The 27,467-nt window shown below is 37.5% G+C and overlaps 1 protein-coding gene across 1 annotated transcript in view; it reads right to left on the bottom strand.

The window, feature by feature from the left end:
- NEK7 (NIMA related kinase 7) overlaps positions 1-27,467 on the bottom strand; it is a 69,127-nt gene that overhangs the window by 23,329 nt on the left and 18,331 nt on the right. Inside the window, 4 exon segments of the mRNA XM_053950269.1 lie at positions 2,036-2,143; positions 4,334-4,442; positions 17,848-17,958; positions 18,519-18,581. Coding sequence (XP_053806244.1) covers positions 2,036-2,143; positions 4,334-4,442; positions 17,848-17,958; positions 18,519-18,581 — 391 coding nt within the window.

The following is a 27,467-nucleotide window of genomic DNA, read 5'->3' on the forward strand; positions in this document are numbered from 1 at the left end:
ACCAAAGGTTTATGGAATCATAAAAAGATACGACTTTGAAAGAAATTTCAAGAAAACCAGCATCAGAAACTACAGAAGGAATCAATTTAAGAAGTGGTCTCTGCCAGTGACAACAAATCAGAAAGTCACTGTGTCCTCTGTAGCCTAAGTTAACAGCTGAAACAAACCTTTTTTCTAGGCTGAATTCTGACATTAGGCCATAATTAAGAGGGAAATGGGAAAAGAAGAGATGGGGAAAAAAATAAAAAATAACAACTCCTCTACCAAGACAAAGCCACCAACAGAAGAAACAAAGCTGCCAATCTCCCCTCCTTCCCCACTCTCTGGATGACTCTTGCATCTGTAAAAGATGAGCTTTAAAGGCTTCAGGGGTTTTACACGGTTTTTTAACTCTGGCGCAATCTTCAGCTTTTTTAAATTTCCAGCTCATCCCTCACAACCACTCTGCTGCCAGGAGCCAAAATAATCCAGGGTTGAGACACTGCTCCTCTTTAACTTCCTGACTTGTGCCTCAGAATGCAAGTCTACTCTCCCACCCTCCCTGCTGACCTCTGCCTCATTCCTGAGCTCCTACTGCTCAGATCAGGATTTACAGCTCCCTCTTCACACCCTCCTTCCATCTGCAGGCAGGAGCAGAGCCCACCTGCAAGAACCCAACCCAGCCTCTCCACAGTGCTGCCAGACGGCCACTGGCTTGCAAGGGCAGCAGGAACAGCAGCACTTTGGGTGCCACACTGCCCTGTGACAGCAGCAGATCTTCAGTGTCACATGTGACCGACCCTCTGCGTGCAACCCGAGCACTTTTCCAGCCTGGGCTCTCCACTCCTCCTCAGCCTCTGGCTAATGCAGGACTGCCCTCTGTGGCTGGGGCTCCTCCTAACACCTCAGCAGTTACTCATGGGTTTGACTTTACAGTCTGCACCAAACACAGTAAACACTGGAAGGCACAAAGGAGTGACCAAAGGCTGTTGGACAAGGAAGGACAGGGAAGTAAGGAGTGTCAAAAATTTCCTGTCCAAAATATTATCTTTTTGGCCTCATGTGTCACTCACCCCTCAAATGTGCTACCAACATGTAATCAATGCACAGGCTTGAGTTCAGCAACCACCAAATACAGACACTTCAATGAGGGAAAAGCATGTTTTCTTACCTAAAAAAATCCAACTTAACAGTATTATGAACACTATTTCCTACATTTCTCTTTAAAGCAGATGTTACTCTATTTACAAGGTTTTCCTCTTCTACAGAGATCCTCTTAAGAGTCTGTCATTCATCTGTTACCTACTTTTAAACTTAAAATAGATGCCAAATATTTAACTTTTCTTCTTTAAAGGCCTCCTGATCATCCTAGTATTCACATGCTACTCAAAAGATGCAAATTATATGAAAATTTTGTTTGGATAGAGATAATATACTGCTAGTTTTGTGTGCTAGCAAAGAATAAACTGAGCATTTCAGAAAGCTTTTTTCTATTCTTGTTTTTATAAGTTATCTGGGAATTGGTTTTGTTAATTCTGATCTCCCCTCAGCTACTTAAGCTTACATTGAGAAACATCACCTTAAAAAATGGAAGCTCCTCTGAGAGCCCTTTGAAACCATGTGACCAAGAGATCATTAATGCTACTCATGCAGGCACACAGAATTATGAAATTCCTCCCAACACTGAATAAAGTTCAAGTCAATTTTTAAAAAATACATCCATATTGTCACCTTATTTTTCCTAGAATTTCTAGGTAGCACTATTGTCTTAAAGACTTGTTCAGAGGTAGAAATGCACACTAAATTCTGCAGACAAAGGAGGGAAAATACCAAAAGTATGCTGAAAGGAATGCCTCAGTGTTACAGTGTTTCTGTATTTGTCCATGGTGCTGACCATTTTTTTGTTAAGAACACTTTTAGGACTACATTTTTATATTACTTAATAACAGCTTTAGCTGGTCCTAACCCTTTTCTTCCTCCTCCTGAGTGGGGCACAGTATTTCCACCATGTAAATTACTCTATCTGTCCAACACCTGTAGCTCAGAGAAAGCTTACCTAAAGAATGTGCAGCTGTGGTTTTGGAGCTGAAAAATCGACCAAGTCCAAGATCTCCCAACTTTACTACTCCTGTAGCTGTAATGAACACATTTGCTGGCTTTATATCTGAAAGAAAAATTTGAAAATTTAAAAATCACAGTGAGGTTGCAAGAAAAGCTACTCTTCTATTAGTAAGAGACCCAAAGAGGACTTTATTTACAGGTAATATTGGTAAAATTTGACAGTGCTACTCAGAAAGAATGGGCCCAGAATGCAGAATTTCAAATCCATTATTTTAACAGCAGAACCATCACTCAAGCAAAGAAAACCAAGGGCCATGGAAAGTATTTTTTTTTAAAAACAAGTAGGCAAACAAAAAAACCACACCCCCAAAGTCCAGAAGCACATACAGGGGAGTTCATTACGACTTTATATAAGCTACATAGAAGGATTTACATTAGAACTAGAGAACCTCTTTTGTTACGCCTTCAGTAAGAACCTAAAAATGTTTTCAAGAACTGTACAGCATTTTTCATCACTTTTGTTGATCAAATTACCCACAGTGGCATAACATCATTTATTTGAAATAGATAACTGATTCTCTATAAGAGCAGGCATTAAAAAAAAGAAGCAAATTTACTCAGGAGAATGGTTATTTGAACTCATCAACAGAATTGGGCTAATCAAGTAGAAACAAAGAAAAATAATGATGTATACCCCAGACAGTTATTTTTCACAAGTAATATCCAGTTTAAGTTTTAATCCAATTCCTTAGAGACAACAGCAGAGACTCTAATTCTATGATTTCTAACAAGATACCTACCTTGTTAATCTTCTAAATAAACTGACCTGTTATTTGTTTGGCAAGGGAGTTTAGCTCTTACTCTGCTGAAGAGCAATCCACCCTAGCCTTAAAATTACAGAAATCAGTTCACTTTGATAAGAGGGGATTACAGTTTGCATAAGACACAGGCACAGTAAAAGGAATGGTTAATAACCCTTCAAACACCAGCATTTTCAGGTTTCCAGTAAAGAAGTTACAAAACCTTACAAGCTTTAGAGGAAGACAGAAGCAATTACGTTCTCCTGCTATCTGACCCAGTTTTCAGGAGTTTGGATAACCCTTTGTGTAATAATCCAACACGGATATAGCTCAACTTAAAAATAGATTTAATTGTCATTGCTTTTGGCGTGCAACCATGGAATCATTAGATTTGCCATAGCTTTGCCAGAAGCTCTGAACTTAGTATTTCAATTTAAGGAACTTAAATCCTTTTGTTTTGAGCTAAAATATACAGAAATTAACTAAATTAATTATAAAAATATTAAAGGAAGATACTTGTACCCTATGCAAAGAATCTGTACTTTATGTCCTTCTCTTTGTATCATTTGCACTTGCAGGCATCTGCACAAACGGAAAAAAAAAGGAAGAATCACAAGGGAAAGGCATTTGCAGGGGCAGGGGTCTCTAAGCTCATCTGATAAGGGTGCAAAATTTCCAGCTGCAAATGACATCAAGGGACTGTTCCTATCAGGCAGTGAGCTGCACTCTAGCACAGGGAGCCACCAACCTAAGACAGGCAATGTCACCTGAACCCTAAAGGTGACAGCCCACACACAGCTCACAATCCCATAACCAGAGGGATTTCAGAAAGGGAAAAAAGAATAGCAGATCGAAGAAGAAGCTATACTATGATCTGTTTTCTTTGACTCAAGAGTTATGAGGTGAAATGAAGACCACATCCAGAGGAGACAGCAGCAGCAAGGCTTAAAATGGGCCAAGGAAACTTAGAACCTGACAGGGATAGCTGGCAACAACCAGAGCTGTTGGGACACAGAGATTGGAAATAGTGGAAAGCAGCAGACAACTGGAGGAAATGCTCACACCTGCACATAATCCAATAGAGAAGGGACTAGGAGAAGGGCCTGCAAGCAGGGCAGGAGCAGATATTCTAAGACAACCAGGTACAAGAGTTGTAAAGAATGGGCTGACAGATCTGTGCAAGGCAGGTAGCAACACCTGGACAAGAAAACAGGCAAATATAGAAGAATAAATACAGGACAGAAGTTAAGAGCCAGAAAAATGAAGTAGCTATGGCAGGGTATCCATCACTCACAGAACTATTGCTTATTTTGAAAAACTTGCTATCAAACAAATGCCTACCACAACAAATGTAAAACCACAAACTTCTCTCAGTTTTCTATTACTTATAAAATCTTACAGGAACATACAGCTGTCAAAATTGATTCCATCCAGCTTAAATCTCACACAGTCAAAGGTACAGTAAGGACAAGTCATCTTTGATCCTGTATTACCTCTATGCATAACACGACGAGAATGCATATGTTCCAAGGCACTGCAAAGCTGAACAAAGTACTTCCAAACTGTTCTTTCAGGAATCAACCTCTTCTGTTTCTTAAAATGCTTTAAAAAAAAACATGGTTAGTGAATATTAAAAGTTAAAACTTGCATCAAATTACTGAAAAAAAGAAAAGACAGAAAATCCTTAATTAAAAAATAGAAAAATACAAGAGGCTCACAACCTAATGAGAAAGGTTTAACAAAATTTCTTGACACAGAAAACTTTCCCCTTAAATATTAATATATATATATCATCACTGCATTTGATGAGTCATGTATAGTCAGTCTACACACAGAGCCACAAGTAACATTAATAAAATAAAACTCCTACCCCAAAAAAAGGATTTATACAGTATTTAGCACTCTTCAGTGTTGGATTAATGTGGTCAGAGTAATCTAGTATAAAGTAGCCACAGAACAAATAAAGGCCAGATATAAAGTTATGTGCCACAGAACATCCCAAATTAAATACACTTCCTTACACCAAAATTGATTTCCATACCCTCATTTTCTAAAACAAAGGAAAAAAAAAGAACAGCAGTATCACACAGTCACAAAGATCACGTAGGAAGATTTGGTCACATTAGTTTTAAAAACTTCTGCAGTACATGAAAGGGAATTAAAGGAACTGATTTCTGAAAATTTCACAGTGATGTAACTCCTTTTCAAATATTTTCTACCCTGCCTATAAACCCATTCCTGATCACTGGTAACAGTTCACTGGCCTGTTAAAGCTTACACAAAACAATGACACTCTGCTATACACATCAGCTTCAAATGTGGTATTCAGGAATTGAATAACAGTCCTCCAAAGACACCTACTGAAAAACGGGAGTTCAGCCAATGTTAAAATGTAAAAGTTGCATCATTATAAATTCTGCAGCTAAAGGGAAAAAGACAGAAAAATCATTGCTTGTTTAGCCTATGTTTCCAAAGAAATTGTATTGTGTCAGGTTTTGAAGTTCCACACAAGGAGAAAATACATAAACAACATTAAGACTAGCAAAATTTTAGACAGAAAGCAAAATACTTGATGTATTTTAATTGTGGGTACAGACAGACTTCACACTCATGCACGCCTTAAGAAAGTTCACATAACAAACATTTATTAATTTACAAAAAAAATATATTTTCATACTCTGTTAAAACATGCCACTGAGAAGTTGACAGCTGCGTCTGCATATTACAGACGCACAGGAGTATGAGAGAGATGCTTTTAAACTACCTATAGCAAAATGCATCAGTCGCACAAAGGATCTTAGCATTCCACCAAATGTTTTCCGTTATAGGGATTATTACAAAATGCATTTTCATTTAAATGAGGCAAAGCATATAAATTACATCTTTAAATATAATTTTCTTTCAGTCTTGGACTGAATCCAAACAAACCCTGTGTATCTGTTCTCCCCATAGCTGAATTTGCATATCAGAGGATTGTTTGATGTCAACAGGAAGATGGAGACCAGGTTCCTTTTCATTTAAAAACAAATACACAATACATCTAAGTATGCGTACATGAAAGCACAGTTCCTTGATTTAAAATGCATTCTGAAATTATGATAATTATAACTAGGTACTTTATTTAAACATTCTGAATTATTATTTTTTAACTCATATGCAAGTAGAAGCGGTGATGAAACGCCATTCACAAAATGCCTGAAACGGGAAGATTGTCGATTACACATTCCCGTTCCGATTTACCTAAGGTACCGCAGTGTACTTTCAAGGTATTTATGCACAAGTTTTCTTTTAACACTTTATTCACTAGCCATCTCTAGCACTGCAGCTGATGTACACTACAAAATTGGCTTCAGTTCTTACAGTGCAAGGATGCAACTTAGAGTGGTCTCATTCTGCTGAAGGCATTAGTAATTTTGCAGGACAATAATAACCTCCTCCTGAAAGCATCAATGATATTACTTAACCCCAGAGAATTTATCCATATAAAGAGGATGGAAAAGAGAGCTGCTAGATTTGCTAACGATGTTTAAAACTAAACAAAGAAACAGACAGCATTTTCATTTGTATGGGCTTAAAAATAATATACTTATCTTTAAAATAAACTCAATTAACATTATGTTGTTCAGTAATTAATTATTCTATCTTTTCCCCTCAAAATACATGTTCTCAATTTTTTGTTAGGCTGTCATCTACCAACAGGTAAAGTAGTGATGAAAAGCCATCACCAAAAAGATGAATTTTGCAAAACTAGCTATTGAAACAAGTTGCACACTTTTAGGAAACAGTCCAGCAGACACAGTTAGTTCTGAGGAAAGTCAAAAGGAAAATTCCATTTCTGTTTAGAACCTTACCTTCTAACAAGAAATGTAAGTTGATGGAAAACACAGGCAAACCTATTTTTATGCCAAACAGCATAATTCAATTCATATAGCACACATGAACTGCATTGAAAGCAGGATCCTTTCCTTTCTCCTTCATTTTAAAACAGTCCACAATGCAAAATGCAGTTCTAACGATTCTGGTGTTTGCTCCCTCCCTACATGGAAACCAAAATGCAGAAGATATGATGCTGCAACAATAATTTTAACCTCTGTTGTAGTACAGCAAAGTAGCACCACAGTCAATGCTGAAACTAAACCACTGCTTAGTGCCTGAAGCACTCTGAGGTCCACGCCACCCAGTTATCATACAGCTCTCTCCCACTGTACACAGGTTGGCATTACCTGCCCAAATTTGCCCTCAGAGGAATACAGCCTGACACACAGCTCTCTCTGAAGTGCTCTCATCTTCAAGACTTCATTATTCTCCTTCTTCCACCTGTCTGAGGCTCAAAGGACAGACCTGATGTCCCTCAGCCCACTGACCTTCTAGGGTGTGACATTAAATAAACATGATCCTGTCTGAGGTGAAAGATCAATCTCAAACTAGTTGAAACTGGGCAAAAAGGGAGCTGCTTGTACGTGTGCATTAAAAATTTGGGCAGTGCTGCAAGCCAGTGCGTTGTCAGGTAAACAGAACACCAGGCACACTTTGGCAGCAGGCTGGCTCCCAGCAAGAATTATTTGTTTCAAAAGCCATATCCCATGAAATTTCCATCTCCATCTGAGAATGGAATCATAAGAAACTACTTTGAAGAGTCACCACACTGTCAGTACATTGTGGATAAAACAGCAATTCAGTCATTTAATACAACTGGACATTTTGGTGGTCATAAATCTGCTAGTCAAACGCCTTAAAGAGCTTTAAGGCAGGCAGGTTGTATCATCAGTTCACATTTTCACCCCTTTTACAGAATGACTGAGCAGTTTCATCATGGGAAAACAAAGCTCTCCTGGTTCTCTAATGGATTGCTAAAAGAATAATTAAATATTCTCCAAATGTTTCCACAATAATGAAATTAAACAGAGCTGCCCTGCACCTTAACAGCAAATGCCATTCAGTGTAAACAAAACATAAAGGATAGATAGAGAAAAAAGTCTGAAGTCAAGGCAGGAAGTTCTATTATGCTGAGTTTCTAAAGAAGATGCTTTAAAGGCTGAACTCCAGAAGTAAAAGTGACAGCAGTTAGCAGTTGGTCCTACCTAGGCTTAAAAGGCACAATTCAGACAACACTTACAGCAAAGGCACAGGACTATGCTTGGATTTTATAAGAAAACTAAGGATTTCCTGCAGATGAGAGTGAACAGGTGATTTCCACACAACTAGAAAATCAGATATGACTGCCTACATCTCAATAACCACACCTGGACAAAATTTAGCATTCAGTTCTGATGTTGGTGTATCAAAGGATTTTAAGATGTGATTTAGTCTGGTTTAGGTCTCACTGAATAGAGAAAAAATAGGAATAAATAAGAAAAAAGACAACACAATGAGTGTTTAAGAAGCTAACTGGAGTAAAGAAAGCAAGATGATTATGAACTTCTCTTGCAGAGAGTTGATACATTGATCATCCAAACAATTTTGCAGACTCATTATTTAAAAAAAGAAAAGAACTGTGGAACTGTCAAACAAGCCCACAACAACATATATCTGAATTTTTCCCTGCACATGCTATAGCCTAGAGTTGTTTTTTGAAAGACAGTATTTGGAAGAAAAGTAAAATGAGAATGGTGATTTCATTACTTTTAACAGATTCCTTCTTTTTTTTCATGATTCAATAAGAATCTTGATCACATCTTTTTGTTCTCATGACTTCATTTACAACTTTCAAAAATATAAAGCATGGAAAGTTTTTATATTTTACTGTATAGACTTATAACACAGTGATTCAATGACCAGATACTAGTGGGAAGAAATCTGAACTGCATCAAGAGGAAAGAGATGCAAAAATGATTACACAGAAGTTCTGAATAACACAGTAAAGCTCTTGCCCACTTCTGACCATGTTTCTTTGGGAGCTTTTTTAATATGGACGAGCAGGAAGAACAAAGAGGAACGAGGAGGTCAGGCAGCCACAATAGGAAATTATGGAAGCACAAGCAAGAGCTCTCACTCTGTGAATACAACTGAAACAAGCCACAACAGGCAAGGGCATGCAGGGTCAGCAAGACAGAGCAGTGAAGATGGGCAGCAACATCCCGATGTTTTGGAGACTCATGATTGTAGAAAGGAAATCTGTACCTAAGTCTTGTTTTCTAACTTAAAAGCTATATAATTCTAGTAGCAACACAGCATCCCAGGAGTTTTGTCTGGTTCTGCTCTTTGATTAATTCAGCTGTCCATCTGTTTAGACCATGGCAAATTTTCTGCCGTTTTTCTTTGCTTTCTATGCAGAACAAAAATAGAACTTCCAACCACATCCTGATTCATTCATTCAGTTTGATATACAGTGTCATCAAATTTGCCTACATTTCAAGAGCAGCAGCTGTCTCTTACTGGTAAAAAGAGAACAAATACCAAAAAAAACCCCACCCAAACTATTCTTCATCTATCAACTGAACATACCAAAAGCAGCAAGTATTCAGCCAAAAAAGTGATGAAAATAAAAATATTTACCTGGTTTGTTTTCCAACTTTTATTAACAGTTGCTTATATCTCCCCTTACTGAAGATGTCATACATTTTTTTACCCTTTCAGAATTCACAAAAAAAAGTTTTAAAAAATTAAATCTTCCTCTGTTAGACATCTTAGCATACAACAAACTTTATTTCATCAAGAACAACAAAAAACTAAGATAAAGTACAAAAATTAACACACAAAATAATGGTACTATTAGAAGTACCTACTAGCATCAGTAGGACAAGTCAGAGTTAAACTGTGGTCTTCCCTTAAAAAAAAAAAAAAAGGAAAAAAACCCAGAAGAATGCTGCAGGGTCACTACAGAACTGAGACAGAAGCATCTTCTCAAATAGAATCATATTTCAGACAAAATCAAAAACAGGATAGTCATTTACAAGAAATTATAAGCCTTATAAAACATGCAAGGAAAATTTTTCATGTTTTCAATTTTACTATATATTCTTTCATGCTAATAATCAAACTTATTAAGACTCCTGGTTAAGCTCATATTCCTTATAAAGCTCTGCACAAAGTCACTTTACATAAATATATTTTTAGCCAACTTTCTTTGCAAGGATTCATTTCAATTTTCCTTATTGAGCAGCCCACCTACAGTCCCTCTGTTCCATCTAACATTTTTGCTGATGCAAAAGAGCAAGGACATAGAGTGCTCAGAAATAGACATCACCTACTGAAATCCAGTATCTTGCAGATCCACTAATATAAAATTTCCAAAACTGCATCGTTTTCCTTGTCTCTGCTGTTACTGCTGAGTGGGGCTTCTTAAAACACACAGCCACATGTTTAAATTCAACAGAATTTGTTTACATGCATCTCTTTCCAGAAAAAATCTCCTTGGGAAAACTGGTACAGCACAAAGAGGTGAAACTCACGCTTGAATCATTAACTCTGCTTCCTAATAAAAAGCATGACAGTAAATACAGAAGCTATCATCTTAACTTTTTGTTTTGTTTTCTCTACAAACAAGGCAGACAGATTTGAAATCTCTATCCTGAGCAAGTTTTCCACCTAGTGCAAACACTGACAGTGCAAATTTTTCAAATGCAATTCTGAAAAATGAAAAATAGTCCCCAAGTATTGTTTGCAGGTCATTTCAAACAATAAAAGTATCCAGAACTATTATTCAATACAATCTTCCAACTCTCCCTGCTCTTTAAAGGCTCACAGCCAATTTTAGACCCAGTGGGCAAAGGTGGAGATGAAATCTCCAAAGCCTATTGGAACAGCCTGTGTCAGTTAAATGAAGTTTACTGCCATGTTAACTTTTCATAGCTTGACTGACACAATTATTTTCCTGTGTGTACAGCCAGAACTTCCACAACAGCTTCAGGTGTGATGTCTGCGAAGGCAACTGACCACAGGACAAAATACTGTTGATTGTCTAATTTTTTTAGCAGAAAACCTGCCCACTTATTCATACTATTCCAGCAGCAGACACACACAATGGCTGACTCACAGCAAAACTAACAAGGCTGCCTGGCAATTACCCAGCCCAATTATCCCACTGATTATAATCTGGGGGACCAGCCAGCTCTCATTCTGCCAGCACTTGTATGTAACACACACAAGGTAAACTGATGCTGCTGTTCTCACTGTGGTTGCTTGTGGCTGACAGCAAAAGTGACAGTGGAGCACCTGTCAGACACCCCAGTGACACACATGGATAGAGGAAAAGCTTGCCAGAAGCAGCTCTACCACCCTGCCAGGGCTCTGTGCCTTCACATTTTCTTTTAAGACTTCACAGCTCCATCCACAGAGCAGCCACTTCCCCTTGGAACACCCCACCCCACATTTTACCTGCTGCACAGCTAACATGGATACACAAAGTTGAATAGGATGAACTATTTTTTAATTACAGGAGGGAAAAAAAATTAAAAAGAAAAGAAAGTTTTTTAGCAGCCTTAAAAAAGGTTAGTGGCAAAAATTAGCCTGACTGGTTCAAAGCCCCAGGTTCCTCTCTTAGGAAAAGGCACATAAAAATAGTTTAGCTTTGATCTGTAATTAGCACACACTGTGTTACACTATCTATTATATTAAAGGCTTCTTCAAGCTACACTCTATCTTTTGAAGCTTTTTTCAAAAATGAGTAAGGAAAAAAGCTAAGGTAAAGGTGATACAGAAAGCGAAAAATAAACCACTGAGGAAAAAAATATTTTGAAGCTTTTAACATGTATCAGTGATGCAACTTCAGCAAAGTGCCAAACTGCTCTATATTATAAAATATAACCATATGTTCAATAAAAATACTTTGTGTGAGGAGGTTTGGCGTGGGGGTGGTGGTACTGGGGTTTTTTGTTCTTTAAATTAAATCTAGCAGTCATGGAAAGAAAAAAAAAAAAAAGCACAAGAGACAAAGATACTGCTAAAAGCCAAAAGAACCAGATTCAGTGTTTAAAAATCTGCAATTATGGATCAAGATAAATTAGCATCATGAAAAGAAACAAATTACGCAAATATGCACAAAAGTCTACTTTAAAAATACTTTCCCCAAAATCATTATGTCAATTATTTGGACATAAATATACGTAAAAGAAAAATCTCAGAATTAGAGCCACCATAATTTCTCCCCCTTGAGAGTGTGTGCATGCAATTTTCAGTTCTGTTTTCTTTATGTTGGAAGACCCTTTACTCATTCATTCATGACACTCAGCTAATGAGCAGTTTGAAAATGTCTCTAGGCTTTGTTTATTGTGCACTATTCATAACCTGTTATTAAATATAAGTTTCAGGGAGGGATACAGTTTCCTAGTCTGCATTGTTGGAATATCAAATTAATAAAATATCTTCACAAATGGCCTTAGAAATGATGAGGTAGTAATATCCCCATTTTATAGATTAGAATGTGGGCCAAGAATAGAGATCAAAAGTGTTAATTAATTCTGGCACCAATTTAAGCACCTCCTTCTCAACATACATAGCTTTATGAAACAGTTCATCTTCAAAGCACAGTTTCCACTCAGAATGAAGCTGTGAACGCTCAATACTTCTACTAATCAAGACCCAGAGTTTTGCCTTAAATGTCAGAAATACAAAATAAGCAATTAGAATTATCCCCAAAAAGCAGTAGTTTATTCAGTATCCCTTAGGAAAAGAACAAGTAAGGATGGTGTTTGGAAAAACCTTGAATTATACTAATCACAAAACCTTTGTCTTTCAGATTCCCTGCCTAGTAAATGACCATTGCAGCAAAGAAGGCAGCACAGCTGCAACCATTTCCACACAAAGTCCACCCTTAACAGTCACATCCCATCCTGTTCCCAGCCAGTCTGACTTAGCCCATCCAGGCTGTCTCCCTGCAGTCTCAAGGATCCTTGCTCCATCTGTCCCATTCTCTGACAACACATCAGCTCTTCTCCAACCTCCCTGTCCCCATATCCAGTACTGGTAATCCCATTTCACAATTTCCCAATACACTACTCTTATTCTCTTACACTCCTCAGTCTCTATTCCCAGTGGCATAAATTCCCTGTCTGCCTTCTCTCAAACACTGCCAGCCAGCCAGCACAGGTGTGTTTGTCTTCCTTCTTCCCAGTCAGATCCTCTCTCTGTGCCTAAGGATCACTCAGCTACTTGTCCCAGCCCACTCCTCAGTCTGCTTTGTCTCCTGTCTTCTCCACATTCATCCCATTTTACTCCCTCTCCCAGGTTGTTAGAAAGAATAAACACCCTTGAGACACAAAAAAGCTTCAGCCCGTCCAAAGCATCTAGAAAAAGCTATTTCTGGCAAAGCCACTTCAGTCACCCATCCAACTGCAGCTCGAAGCACTGACAGTCACTCAGGTCGTGTCAGCACCGACAGACACAGCAGGTTCACACAGCTCTACATGTACAGAAATTCTCCACTTCTGGAATTATGCTCCAGCAATTTCTGTTAAGCACATATGTTAGAGGAACTGAAATTTAAGTAAATTTTCACAGACATTACTGTAACAAAAATCCCCTGAGTTTTACATCTGTTTCAAGGCACAAAGGGGCTTAGAGTATTTCAGATTCAATGGTTGCAAGATATTATAATGAAGCATTGGCATGCAACATTTTAGTAGGGAATTGCTATATTTTGACAAACCGAAAACATTCTCACACAACTAAATATCTGGCAATCCCAGGAGCAAGCAGTTAGTCCTGCTGGACATGTGTGTGCATGGCAGAAAACAGCTTCTGCAACACTGCCATTCAAAATACACAGAAAACATCATTTTTTCCACCAGCTTTCCAAACAGGAACACCAGCTATCTCCTACAACTGCTAAAGTTTTAGATCAATGTTTTGGATAATAAAAATACAGATAACCAAACAATAACCCTCAATCAATAGCTGAAGGTTTCCCAAAATCCTGGAAAGGGCATGCAAAACTGAACACCTGGCCTGCTAAATTCTGACACTGCACCTCTTCCCTACATAGATGCTTCCTTAACTTCATACTCCCAAAATTCTTGCAAATATTACAACAAAAGAAAGTTACTGCTATTGCAATTAAACAGTCAAACTATAGCAACCATGTACTATCAATGCTTATCATAAAATCTACTTTCTGCAAAAGCATCTCTACATTTCTAGCACAATCCCAGGACAACGATCCACCAGAAAACAGTTGGAAAAAACCAAGTGACATTTCTCCATTCCCAGCAACACAACCAGCTTCAGTGCAGAGAGAATGGGCAGTTATGGGCTCTGGAGCACCCAGGGCAGCTAGCCCTTACACAGGTAAGCTAGCCAACCCCAAAGTGCTGCAAAGAAGTCTCAGACTCCAGAGCTAATACACTTTGGCATGGGAAGCAGGGGCTCCACTCCAGACCATGTGAAGAGGAGAAATTGCCTGATGCAGTTTCACACAGTGAAGCCCAAAATATCCACCACTAATGAAACATTGAGATGAAATCTATGAGATTTCAAACAAGTCTGAACAGAGCTCCAGCTCCTGCAAGGAACAATTTAGATCTGCATCAGTTACTTGTAAAGAAGTGACTATTCCTGCATTTGGACTATCCTATAAAAAACAAGTTCAAGGATAAAGAATTCACTGGTCCTAGCTATAGAAACTGGAGATATGAGTAGGAATTTCATACAGATGTTTTAAAATACTTGCTATTTTACCTAGCTAATTACAGTATGTTTATATTTATTTAAAGTTGAAAAAATACACACAAAAAGTACTGTCTGAGAAGTGGCTGAAGTGCCTAGGTAACATTTTGTAGAAGTTATTTTCCATCTATCTTGAGAAGGCTGCATGCATATTTTCAACTTTTCAGATGAAAGGTTTTATGCTTGTTTCCAAAACATGATTAACTTCCTTAAGATCTGTATGACATATTCAGTTTGAAGTTTGCAATATTTTTTGTGCACTAAGAAGCCAGAAGAACCTAAAAACTAAAAATAACTGCAGAAATTAAATAGACTTTGAAGTTTATTGCTGAGTTAAAAAAACTCCAGAATTTTACTGCCTTGATAACATCCCTTCTTGCAAGCCTAGTAATTTTATATTTAATGTTAAATCCTACAATAATTATTCTGCACAACAATTCAAGTTCTCTTGCTCCAACATCTTTAGGACAGACTTTATGAACTAGCTCTTTTTACTGACTTATTATAACGTATTTTCTTCACTTGATTAGTAGATTCTTCTTTATTTGTGGCAATTTCTTTATCAAATATATCAACTGCTGCTTGAAAACAAGAAAACAAACTAAAAAATCCACAGAAAATTTTCACTTTGTCACTGTTTGTGGCAGAGGAGAAGCATGACTAACAAGAAGAGGGACCAAGCCTCAAACTTGCCTTACAACATATTATTGTATTGCAGAAGGAGGTTGTATTATGAGGTAACACCAGTTCTCATGAACTACCCTGAACCTTGGCAGCCAAGTACTATCACATGTTCTGCAGAGGAGACCACAGACAAACAACAGACCATGAGCAACTGGGACTTAGCACAATAGTTCATAATGATTTACTTGTAGTATCTTTGAGGTAATAGTATCCAGCAATCTAATTCACTGGCAGAAAAAATCTAGCGTTTTTTCTTCTTCCACCATGCCCACAGAGGGGTTACACAGTGCTAAGGTCCTGCAGTGCAAAACCAACTGAGAGTGAAAACACAAACGTTTCCCCCTCAGTTTTACTGATATGCCAATATGCCATATTTAAGAAGACTAACAGGCCATTAGAAGCTGTACAGTAAGAAATCCTCAATTTTGAACTCTCTTGCTTTTGAGAATGGAGGCTACATTGAAACACCTCCCTGTGACAGAGAGAATTAAAAAAATAATTAAGGTAAAGTGGATTAAATCTGTGTATGTACATACATAAACACAGCAGCAGAGAGAACAAAAAATGCCTCTGCTTTCATTATGTGATATGGAAATGCCAATGCACAGCTGCTTTTTTTTGGACATACAGCAGATTCTATGAATTCTATTAGAATACATCTGAATGCACCAAGCGATTTTCCTCAGTTGTCTACTCAATGGGGACAAAGAGAGCATTATCTGCAGGTGACAAGAGGGACGATATGAAAGCTGGGGCAGTAAGGATGTCGTTCATTAAGGGAAGAACTAAAGAATTCATTAAGGTGCACTGTGAGCAGGCAGCCTTGTAAGTATTCTCTGATGTACCAATAATGTCATAACAAATACCTAAGTAAACTAATTAAGTAGTTTTCCCTCACATTAACATTGGTTTTAGTGTCATTCAAGCTGTGGTCATTTACAATTTCAGAAACATCCCTGATCCCCTCTACAAATCACACAAGCCTGGTACCCAAACACTGTTCTGAGGGTGTCTCAACATTCTCCAACAACTCAGAGCAACATTCTAGCAAGAACACTGGAAACCAAAGCAGTTTATTTGTCTTGATAACACAACATAGTTATTTACCTTAATAGTGTGACAGGCAGCCACTCTTCTAGGAAGATTCTATATTTCTACATATCACTTATTTTTCAGGCAATTTTTAAAATACATTTTTAAGACTGGTGAGCCCCACATTTAAACTCATATTGTCAAAGTAATCTACCAAATCATTTCCTCCACCAGCAGCATGAAGACAGTGCATTGTGACACCTCATACATATTTAATAATAGCCTGATAGGCTGTCATTAACATCAAACAGCAATCTAAGTTTGCTACATTAAACATGATCCCTGTGTTAAGAGGACAATCACAAAGTGCCTCCAAGATCGAGCCTGTAAGAAATACCCACCGACTTGAACAAGGTGTAATGAGGCCAACTGCACTGAAAAAGCCACACATTGGATTTAAAATTAAATAATAAAAAAAAGCAAGGGAAAAAAGAAAAAGCTTCAGTGGGTCATAAGACCAGACATGCCATAAGGCAATCTGTCACAGAGTACTCATATTAGTAACTGTTGTGTCAAAACTGAACATTCAAAAGAAAAGACAAACCTTCCTTTATGTTTTATGAAATGTAAGCCCACAGAATTAATAATTCATGAGATGAAGAAAAATATCACATTTGGCTATAAATATTAACAGATGCTGTCAACCTGCTTAGAACTAAATTTTGACTGTCTTACCTCACAATTATCAATTTAGAAAGGAATAGTCTTCAAAAGCTCAAAAAAAAAAATCAGCATGAAAGTCATTAATGAAGAAATTAACATTCTCTATTCATGTAGGTCCCAAGCAAAATAGCCCAACTGTGTTCTGTGCCTGGTGCTGCTGAGTGAACACTAATTGACTGGCATTGTTTGTGCCCAAAGTGGTGTTGTGCTGTGTTGACAGCAATAATGATGGTGTGCACACAAGGAAAAATGCTAAAAGGACATACTAGACCCAAGACACAGTGCAAAAAGGGAAGGGAACAAGAGGAAGTAGTTGTCAAATGACAAAGAAACATTTAAAAAGGCAGTTCAAACTTCATATAAGTTTTAGAATACAGACTTTTATATAACAGCTCTTGGATAAATTTTTCTGATTAGCTAGACAAGCATTTAAATATTACAAAAAAACCCCCAATAATTAACCCATAATGCACAACCACATATTAGTAAACTCACTTCATGTGATCTCAAAGAAATATGAAATATATTTTTAGCAGTTCAAGTTCAAGATCTAGAAGACCCTTCTGCTGTATGGCTGCAGTTCTCTGCTTTTACTGCTATTAGTGATAATAGAATAGTGAAACACAAAATACAATTGTGCCAAAATATCCAGAATGCCATTTAAATGGATTGTTCTAAATGGTGACAGTGCTTTTCCTTGCAAGCTTTTTTTTCTTCTCCCCAGTGCTAATATAACTTCAGTCTACTTATGGCCCCATCTGCACTTACATTCTGAGCAAAGTGTTAAAAATACTTACATAAGCATCAGTATTGCCATACACTAGAAAAAAAAGATCAGACTAAACACCTTACTTTTTTTTACAGATCCTGACATTTTCACTGCAGTTCACCCAATGATCACACAGAATGAAAAGCTGAAGTTGAACATTACAAGCTCTTTATTTTTTTAAAAACAGGTAATCCCTACCTTTATCATTCTAGAGAGATCTCCAGCATCTGCCAATTCCAACACTATGTTCAGTTCATTGTCTTCAATGAATGAGGCATAATATTTGATTACATTTGGATGATTCAGTTGCTAAGAAAGCAAAATAGTAATTCACGTTTTAGTGTAGAGCATGCCACATGTTTTAAGACTAACAAACATTCTTATTTAGGCAAACAAAACAACCGCTAAAATCTATTTCACTATGATACAAATTAGAAGAAGTATATGCTGAAAGAAGCATTTACAAATACTTTGCAAGAACAAGATGGCATTTTAGGATCTACATGGTGACTGGCACTGCAGTTTTAGAGGAATTTTGCTTCAATGTATATATCCAACAGCATGCTAAACTTATCTGGAACAGCAAAGTCAATTTCTGAAGTAAATAGCAAAATCAGTTTTTGAAGTCAGGATTTTACTGTACAAAGGACACAATATTTTAATTTTGGCAGAAACTTTTACTAGAAGTGTTACTCATTATTCTGTCAGATTTACTTGTCAATATTAACTTCTAAAGTAATAAAGATCACAAAATTCTTCAAAGTGAGGCTTTTAAAAACTCTACACAAAAAACAGTGGACATCTCAATTATGTCTATGAAAAAAACATTTTTTGATGATGGCTGCACATTTTCTAAACAAAGCTTTTACCTTAAGAAGATCTATTTCCTTGATGCAGTCAGCACGGGCTTTGGCATCCATTAAATCAAATATCTATGCACAAGAGATAAAACATTTTTATTAAGTTATAAAAATATAGTAAATTGAGTAATCATTATCATTATTTCATAGCATCCATAAAGCAATCTGAATTATGCATTTCATGGCAAGATGTAATATTACAGTAAGAAATATTCCTAATGCTCTGATGCACTGATTAAGAACTGTGGCCATTCTTTTAGCTCCCTCACAGGAAACAAGTCCATTTTAAGTACAAGCTTTCCAATGACTTAATTGCCACCTCTGCATATCTGCTCCAACACACAGCAATAATTTAGCACACCTTATAAATGGTTCAAATCTCAGGCTCCTATTCCATTCTGCCAAACCTGTTTCACAAACTGATTCCTTAGTCCTGAGAATACCTTTTTTCCCCTTAGTCTTGCTACAGTCTTCCATTTCAATTCTAAATAATCCATATTATTTTACTCTCAGGATCAGAACTTCATTGTCACCTCCAACTCCTCTCCCATTTCCTTCCCTTTGGCCAGCAAAGTGACTTGGGTTATGCTATTTGTTTATTAGAGCCCTTTTTTCTAAGCCCTCATCTGTCACCTTGATTTTATAGGCTTTTACAATTAGATATCTCTGCTCTTCATTTTTTCCCCCACTTCATAACTACTCCAAATTATTTTGCAATGTATCTCATTTTTGCCTTCTCCAGTTAGCCTGGAGAATTAGAATTACTCTTCACTAATTTAAATTTTTGTTTGAAGTACTTTTTTCTGCCATTAGAGTCTTTGTCCAGATTCTACACATCTATATTTAATGTAATGTCTGCTTTCACTCCACTTTTTACCACCTCTGGGTTTTTACTTTCCTTTCTCAAATGTGCACCTCCATACACTATTTCCCTTAAAAATGACCAAAATGCTACTTCCTCTAAGAATCCTTCCTCTCTCATTTGTGATTACTTTCTGAATTTAACAAAACAAAACAAAAAAAAATCTCCAACTTCTTTGTGGTCTGCATATTATATTTGAACTATCCAGAAGAATAAGAGATACCCTCACCTTTAGTCATTGCCACAACATTTATGAAATTACCTTTTCTAGTTAGAACTCCTCATGCACATCATGTTTCTAGACAGACAGTCACCAAGAAAAGATGTATTATGTCCTGTGAAGATCACAGGTATCTGGTTCCATAAGCTCAAAATAACCAAAAGTTCAACAGCTGACAACTTCTATTTAATATCTTGCCACTAAGTCCAGAAACAAAACTATGGATTAACAGCAGTGTCAGTACTGAATGTCTGCAAAGAGGTCATCTCAAACTGACTGCCTAACTGTTCACACCAATCACACCGTCTTTCCCTCTCCCCAGGGAGGTTCAGACACATCAGGGACTCTGCACATGATTTGCTGAACCTCACCTTTATTTTCTACACCACTCTGCACAGTGAGTTTGTCATTCCTTTAAGCAACTGAAAGAAGTCTGGAAACCTCATGTATGGAGCACAGGCCTCCCAGAGCACACACATGCTCTTGACTAACCACTACTTCTCTTCACACATCCCCATCTTCTGTCCTCAGAGCTGGCATCAGGAAGAAGAGCCTGTAGTGGATACCAGACTCACTTTTTGAGGAAAGGAAATAAAAAATAATTTTAAAATTTTTTTAAAAAATCAAATACCAGACTTGCAGATAGTAAGAAAAGGGGTAGAAAAGAAGAAAGACAACAACAAAACTACTGAACAAGAAAGAAACTGAATAACCCACCACACAATTACTTGTATACTAATGCCAAGATGATGGGAAAGAAACAGAGTTAAAAGCAGTTATTCAGGCAAGTTAAGTCACAAGAAAGGAATGCTAACACTAAAAAACAAAGCAATTTCAGATGTAATAGAACAAAAGAGTACTATATGTGAAATTAAAGGCACAAGTACTAAAAGGTAAGTAACACAGAAGAGAGCTTATGAGTTCAAGTTGGAAACTTAGTGAAGGAGATGAAATAACCTTTATCTGTTATAGATCTGCACTTAGAATTATTAAAGAGCAAGGCTTTTTCATTCAAACAACAGATTAAATTCCTAGGGTTTGCTACAGTCATGAGGGAGTCTAATGATTTTCCCAGAAAACATTTTAGAAAATCCTAAATATTACAGGTAACACAATAACAGAGGAAATACTGAGAAGGCATGAAATAAAATATTTTTCCTTATAACTTGAGAGACCAGAAAATGGAAAATTTTATACAGCGTCTCCCAAAAACAACCAATGAAACTCTTCCAGGAAGCAAGGGAAAAAAGGGAACAGGTACAGAGGAGCATCTTGAGGCTTCAATTTTCACCGAGTTCTAGACAACAGTGAGATAAAATCATTCCTTATAAATCATACAGAGATTCTACTCAAACATCCTGGAAAATCAAATCAAAACTGGGGACAGAATTCTGGACTAAAAACTGTACACAAACCTTCTCCTTGTAAGATTTGGAAAATGACCAGAAACAGAGTTTCAAGATTCAAACCAAATGAGCTTCATTGTGTGACAAAACAGAGCAGCTTGCACCTGTTCATGTGTGTTCCAATATGCCAAGAGGCACACTGATTTACCTATTCCAGGAACAATTCCCTACACACCTAAACAAGCAGGTTTTTCAAGAAAAGTTTTTTACAAGCTATGCCTCTGCTAGGGACATAAATCAGTACCTCACAAAGAGCAATAACAAAACACCAAAAATAAAACCCTAGACCCAGGCCTGTGAAAAACCTAGAATCAAAGCATAGGAAAGAAAGACAATTTTGTTTGTGCATTCTGGATAGTATTTCCAATACTTCTTATTTGTTATTAAACAGCATGGAATACACTAGATCAAGCAGCTGCTCTCCCCAAGGGCGGACTTAAGTTTTATAAACATGACTCCCTCTACTTGTGTTGCACTTCATAAGCATCTTTGCAAATTTGTCACAGCTTCAGTTAAACTGAGTATTTCAAAAATTACCTAAATTAAATATAGCAAGGCAGTAAAAATAAGTCTTATCTGATATGGATTAGATAAGACAACCACAAATACAGACAATCTTAAGATTTACTGTTTAGCATTCTTGTGGTTCTCAGATTTTGATCCAGATCTAACCTAAAAAGACTATAAATAGCATTTCCCAGAAATCAAGAATTTCAGTTTCACAGACATTAACTTTCTCCATCAAGATCTGTAAAAAAAAACAACTAAAAAAAAGGTGAAAATATCATTCAACCCATGGCCTCTGAAAAAAACCCTGAATCACACCAGATGCAAAAAGCTTTCAGAGATTTTCTCTCTGAATAGATGGTCTTTTATTTTGCCAGACTGCTGCAGTTCAGACCAGAGGATGCCAGTGTAACAAGCCATATCAGATCACACAAGGAGGTTACTGCAAACACAAGGAAAAAACCTCCCTGCTTCCTCACCAGCAGATGACTCAACACTGAAGAACGTCCTACCCTGAGAAATGGAGGTGGCAATGAAAGACTTGAAGAACATCCTTTTTCAAGTGCCTGTCAGAACTGCACAGGGCACCTGCAGCACTCTGAAGGTCTGTCTGTTCAGCAGGAGAGGCTGCCCTTTGCCCCTGGCTTGCTGCAGACTGGCCAGCAGTGTAACACTGCGGAGGCAGTCCTTCCATCACGACTGGAACAGTTTATAGCTTTGCAGGAGGATTAATTCCACCTTCAGCTCCTGTGACTCAGCAAGCCCAGCTGAAAGGTCAGCCTATGCTCCAGCATGAGCACTGCACACAGATCTCCCTCACACCCACACTGCACAGACAGTACCCCCACGGCCATCAGCAGGCCACAGGTCTCATCCACCCCAGACACACACTGCCTAAGGACTTGCAACCTTTTGTCCAGCCTTCTCTGGGACTGCACTTGTTTTCTGAGCTTGGTTTTAGCTGTAGCAGCACATGCCCTGCAGCTGAGTGACTTAGCTGTAACTAAGTCATCGCAGTCAAATGACTTGTGTCTAACCAGCTTTCAGATCCAGCTCGGCTCTGCGCAACTGCACGGCCTGAAGGAAACTATGGCAGATACAACAAAAGTCTAAAAAAACTTTGGATTTTTGGATAGGCTTGAACAATAAGCTTTTGGATCAACACAAACTGACTGCTTGAAATCACCCAGCAAAGTCTCACACAAAGGCACTACCAGCATTCTCCTCCCAGCAGAGCTCAGGTCACTGACGACGCTCCCTCCACACACCGGTTATTGGAAACTAGCAGTAATTAGACAACAAGTGTTATCACCACTGTAACTGGCTAACAATAAAAACTGCTGTATTTAGATTAGACTGCTAGGGTATTCATCAGACTAACAGTAATTCGAATTCTTGACTCCACTTATGGGGTCAGGATCACAAGGTAATTCAGTTTGCAGGTAAGCTTCTCCAGTCAGCACCAATTCCACTCAGCACAAACTACACAGTGCAATATACTCTTATTTAAACTTTTAATTCTTTCCACCCAATTTCTATTTTCAAGGACTATAATAAGATTAACACTTCTAAAAATTAATTATGATTGTATTTAAAAAATCTAATAAGCAGCAAACAATAAATATTTTTATGATGTGACAGTTTTCATAAAGAGTGTAATAAACAAGTCTAATTGTAATAAGCTTTTTACCTTAGCTAGCAATTACTGTGAAACTCCTTAAAACAATTAGGCAAATACAGCTGAAGAGATTTAAAGGAGCATTTTAAAAGCCCTTAGCAGGTTTTTTCCCACTTAGCAAACACACAAAGTAAAATAAACATTTTTAGCTCTCAGTTTTTCATCTTATCCTGCAATCATCTGTGTACAAAGGGAGAGTAGAAGGACAAAGACATATTGATAGTTATCACATTTCTGTGTGCTATGCAACTAAGGGATCTCTGGTAACTTTGCATCCAGTCTCTTCTCTAGTACCTTCATGTGAGCATAGATTATAGCCTTTTTCTTTCAGCATTCCAGAAATGTCAGTTGTAAGTACTGTCAAGAGATACTGGTATTTTTAGAATACTTTCTAAGCTGTTATAAGCTTCAGAGTGGAAGTTGTTCCTATGCAGATGTATAAACTAAACAAAGGAGTTGCAATACTTGAGTTTAACTTCCTGAGTGAAGTTCTTATATACATGTCCCCAGAAAGCTATGGGCATAGCAAAAAGGTTTAGAAACATGGAACCACCTGATGGAGAACATCAAGGCCTAGCTTCTAAGTCCAGACTGTATCTGATCAATTATCAGCTACCAACCAAAACCATCATCTGAAGTGCTAAGCTGGGAATCTACGTGATTCCGCTTGCTCTAGACCGTCACTTTTCCAGATTTTCCTTTTCAGAATTGAAAACAATATATTTAAATGATAAACCTATGTCTCTTCTGTTTGAAATTCTGTATACAATGAAAATAGCAAAAAGCATTTCCAAACCAAATCACAAGCATGACTGCTGTAGCAAACCTCCAGAGAAATAAGCAAAATAAAGACCCGAATGCACAGAAATATTAAGAGATACAATACTGAACAGCAACAAGCATTAGAGTATTTTGCCACCACAGCACTGCTGTGCTGAGACAATAGTGCTTCATAAAGTGTGAAATTACAAGTGCTTTTCTAAGATTAATTAACTGTAATTCAGGCCTGAAGTAGCAATCCACTGACAATGTACAATGAATAATGAATGTACGTCCTAGATAAAAGGATTCATTGTCTGAATCTCTAACATGGGGCTTCCAATTTCAGAATGAAAGGAAAAGAAAGATGGAACAATGTAAGGCAGAAATGCAATTAATCTGAAATTTTGTTGAAATATGCAGCTTTACATACTTGAAATTTTGAGTGGCTAAGGTTTCCTTAAAAGATAGCTCCTGAAGTGAACTCATCCAGCCTTACAGTCACTAACTTAGATATCTACCACTCTTTTGCCATTTAAAGATGATTTGTTACCAGCAATTGCTTACTGTGCCCTTGGAAGGGACTCCTGGAGTGGTCCTTGCTCAGATCACTGCACTGTACCCCAGGTGTTCTGCTGCAGGGGTTACCCAGAGCTGCAGTAGCAGAGAGGCACTGCTGCTTCCTCAGGCATCATTTGCAGCATAGTTTGGATCTGAGACTTAGCAGCTGTTAAGAAACTTACCTAGAAGCTTTCCAATTTATACTGCTATGGTCACAGTTTACTTGGGGTTGATCTCTTCTGATGCTTTTTAAACTCAAAATGTAGTTTAGACATTTGTAAAAGTTCAGTAGTGAAGATATGATTTTATGTCTGTTTTTATTTAGGTGAAATTTTAACAGCATCTCAGAAACATACTTCCATGCTGGTAAAAGAGAGAATCTAATTATTACTTTCCTAATTACAAAAAAAAAACAAATCAAACATGGGAGGATGAAGCACAAAGGGTACAACAGGAAGAAAAGACCCAACATACCATTTTGTGAATTCTGCTGGTTAAGTTACTATTAAAACACCTTAAAACAGTTCTCACTGTGCTACATACTCTCATAAAACCAAATCAAGAATACACTTCTTTCTGTCATCTGGACTCAGCAGCAACTACAAATTCAGGAAGAGTGGTTTCTGTCACCATCTGCTTGTCCTTTCTCCCACAGCATCTTACTGCTGCTTGCTTCTGCTCACATTTTATTCCACAAACATACATTTTGTACACATTAATATAACATTTATCAATATTGTACATATCTCAGCCAAATAAAATTCTACTAGCGAAAAATAAACACTCTTGTTGGAAAGCTTCGCAAGAACTCAAAACTGGCAATCCTTTTGGAACAAATAACGGCCTGAGATCCTGCAACTCCAAGAGAGTATAACTGAAGGATTCTAAGCCCCATTCTAAGCCCTTGACAGCAGAGACACACATGGGGTACCATTACCAAAGACACATAAAGGAAACAGGTACACACCTAACCTAGCCAGGAAAATGAAATGGGGGGGCATGACATGCCACAGACATGACTTGCAAAACTGGAGATGAAGGAGGGCATGTAAGATGTGAGAAGATGCGAGATGAGAATGGGCAGATAATGAAAAAATAGAAGTTCAGATCTCAGTTATGTTACTTAACACATTGTAGAGGATTTAAAGACACTGTCTTAATGTAGAGAGTGACATCCATGCACAGGTGTAAAAGAGAGACAATAAAGCCCCTTTCTCATAACTGAAAGAAGCATTTCTCCTGTTTTGTCCATGGTGAGCTTTCATTAAGAAGGCATCAGAAAAAAAGGAGTATTTTAATTTGAATAAAATCAAACATGACTGAAATCAAGAGGAAGAAGCACTATCATAGAGCAGATTCATTTTTCAGCTCCTCTGAAAAGCAATTATTTCTTAACAAAGACACCTATGAAAATAAATTTTATAGTGAAATTAACTACTGTGACTATATTTACCAAAAATATTTCTAGGCAATCTTAGGAGAGGTCACAGGAGTACAGTAACAACTTAGACGGTCTTCTGTCCTAAAGTCCAAAAAGAACAGCTTTAGATATGAACTATGCAGGCTGGAATGGCTGTACCAAACACCCTGTGCTGCCACAAGCCTTCTGAGCTGTGATTATATGCTTAGGAATTTTTTCCCCTTCCAGGTTAAGCAAGTCTCACTTTCCATTCAGACAGTAGTCTCCTACACACATCCAGCCTCCACAAGGAAAGTGACTTTACACAGAACACAACCCCTCCTCATGTGCCCTAGGTAATAACTTCTACTGGAAAACCAACAACCTATGTTGGACACTTAAAGAGAATTGGAACCCTGCCATAATAAAGCCATTTGGGAAAGGCACAACTTTTTAACACTATTTCCTACCAACAACCAAGTATATTATTAGAAAATTATTAAAGGATTAAATAAAAATTAAGTAAGAAAGCTTTTCTGCTGTAGAAACCATCACCTGCATATGGACAGCATGATGTCATCTTCAGACATTGAAAAAAATCTTCTGTCAAACTGGGAAGTCTGCTGTGAGAATACAGCTACACATACTGACTTTTCAAATGCTGTTAGGAGTACACATACTAAAATGCCTCTATTCTTAATGCAAGCACTGTTATAAAAATTTCATGGTTGGACTTTTATGACTTTCTTCAAGTACCCAGGCATTCCACATCCACCTTAATTGACATGCATTTCAAGTCACATTTGACCTTTTTGGTTTCTCACACGCTGAAAATGAAGGAAGAATTAGCCTAATGTTTTAAGACTGTTGATCAAAGTTCTTAGAATATATTTCAGCTTTTGAAGTAGTATATAGCTGGCAGTTTTCCCAGAAGGGGGAACCAAGTCTCCTTTTTTATGATTGCCAGGACTAGCCCTGCCTCCTGGTGCTGCAGCACACAGGAAATCACAGAAACGGAACATCAAGTCAAGATATGACAGAGAAATTTACAGTGCATGCATTTAACTCAGCAAAACTAAAACTATTAAATGCAGAAACTCTAGAAAACAATGAAAACAATCTACAGAATATTACACGTATTGTCTTGCAGCCTATAAAGGTGAAAATACCCTTTCACATCTGATGGCAGGACTCCTTCAAGTATTACACTAAACTTATCTCAAGATCAAAAGTGAAATGCCAATTGCAGTTTTCATTTCAAAATTAAACACATTGTCAGAGAACCTTCATAGTAAATCCAGAGGGTAATGGTCTTACAACTAACATCTCTGAGCAGCTCCAAACAAAAAGAGAATGAAAATGAGACTGGATAGAGGCATAGCTGTCTTTTGCCTGTGTGACAGTGGAAATGTTTCAGTCTGAAAAGCCATTTCCATTTAAACTGCTGCTTTCGATTTAAACATTTGAAAAATTGCTAATTGCCAAGGCAAAGTATCTGAACAAATAATTAGTTCATTTCTTATGTTAAAATTTACAAGGGCTAGGCTTAATGTTTCTTGGCCACAG

The sequence above is a fragment of the Vidua chalybeata genome, chromosome 9 (assembly GCF_026979565.1).
Source record: "Vidua chalybeata isolate OUT-0048 chromosome 9, bVidCha1 merged haplotype, whole genome shotgun sequence".
Lineage (NCBI taxonomy): Eukaryota > Metazoa > Chordata > Aves > Passeriformes > Viduidae > Vidua > Vidua chalybeata.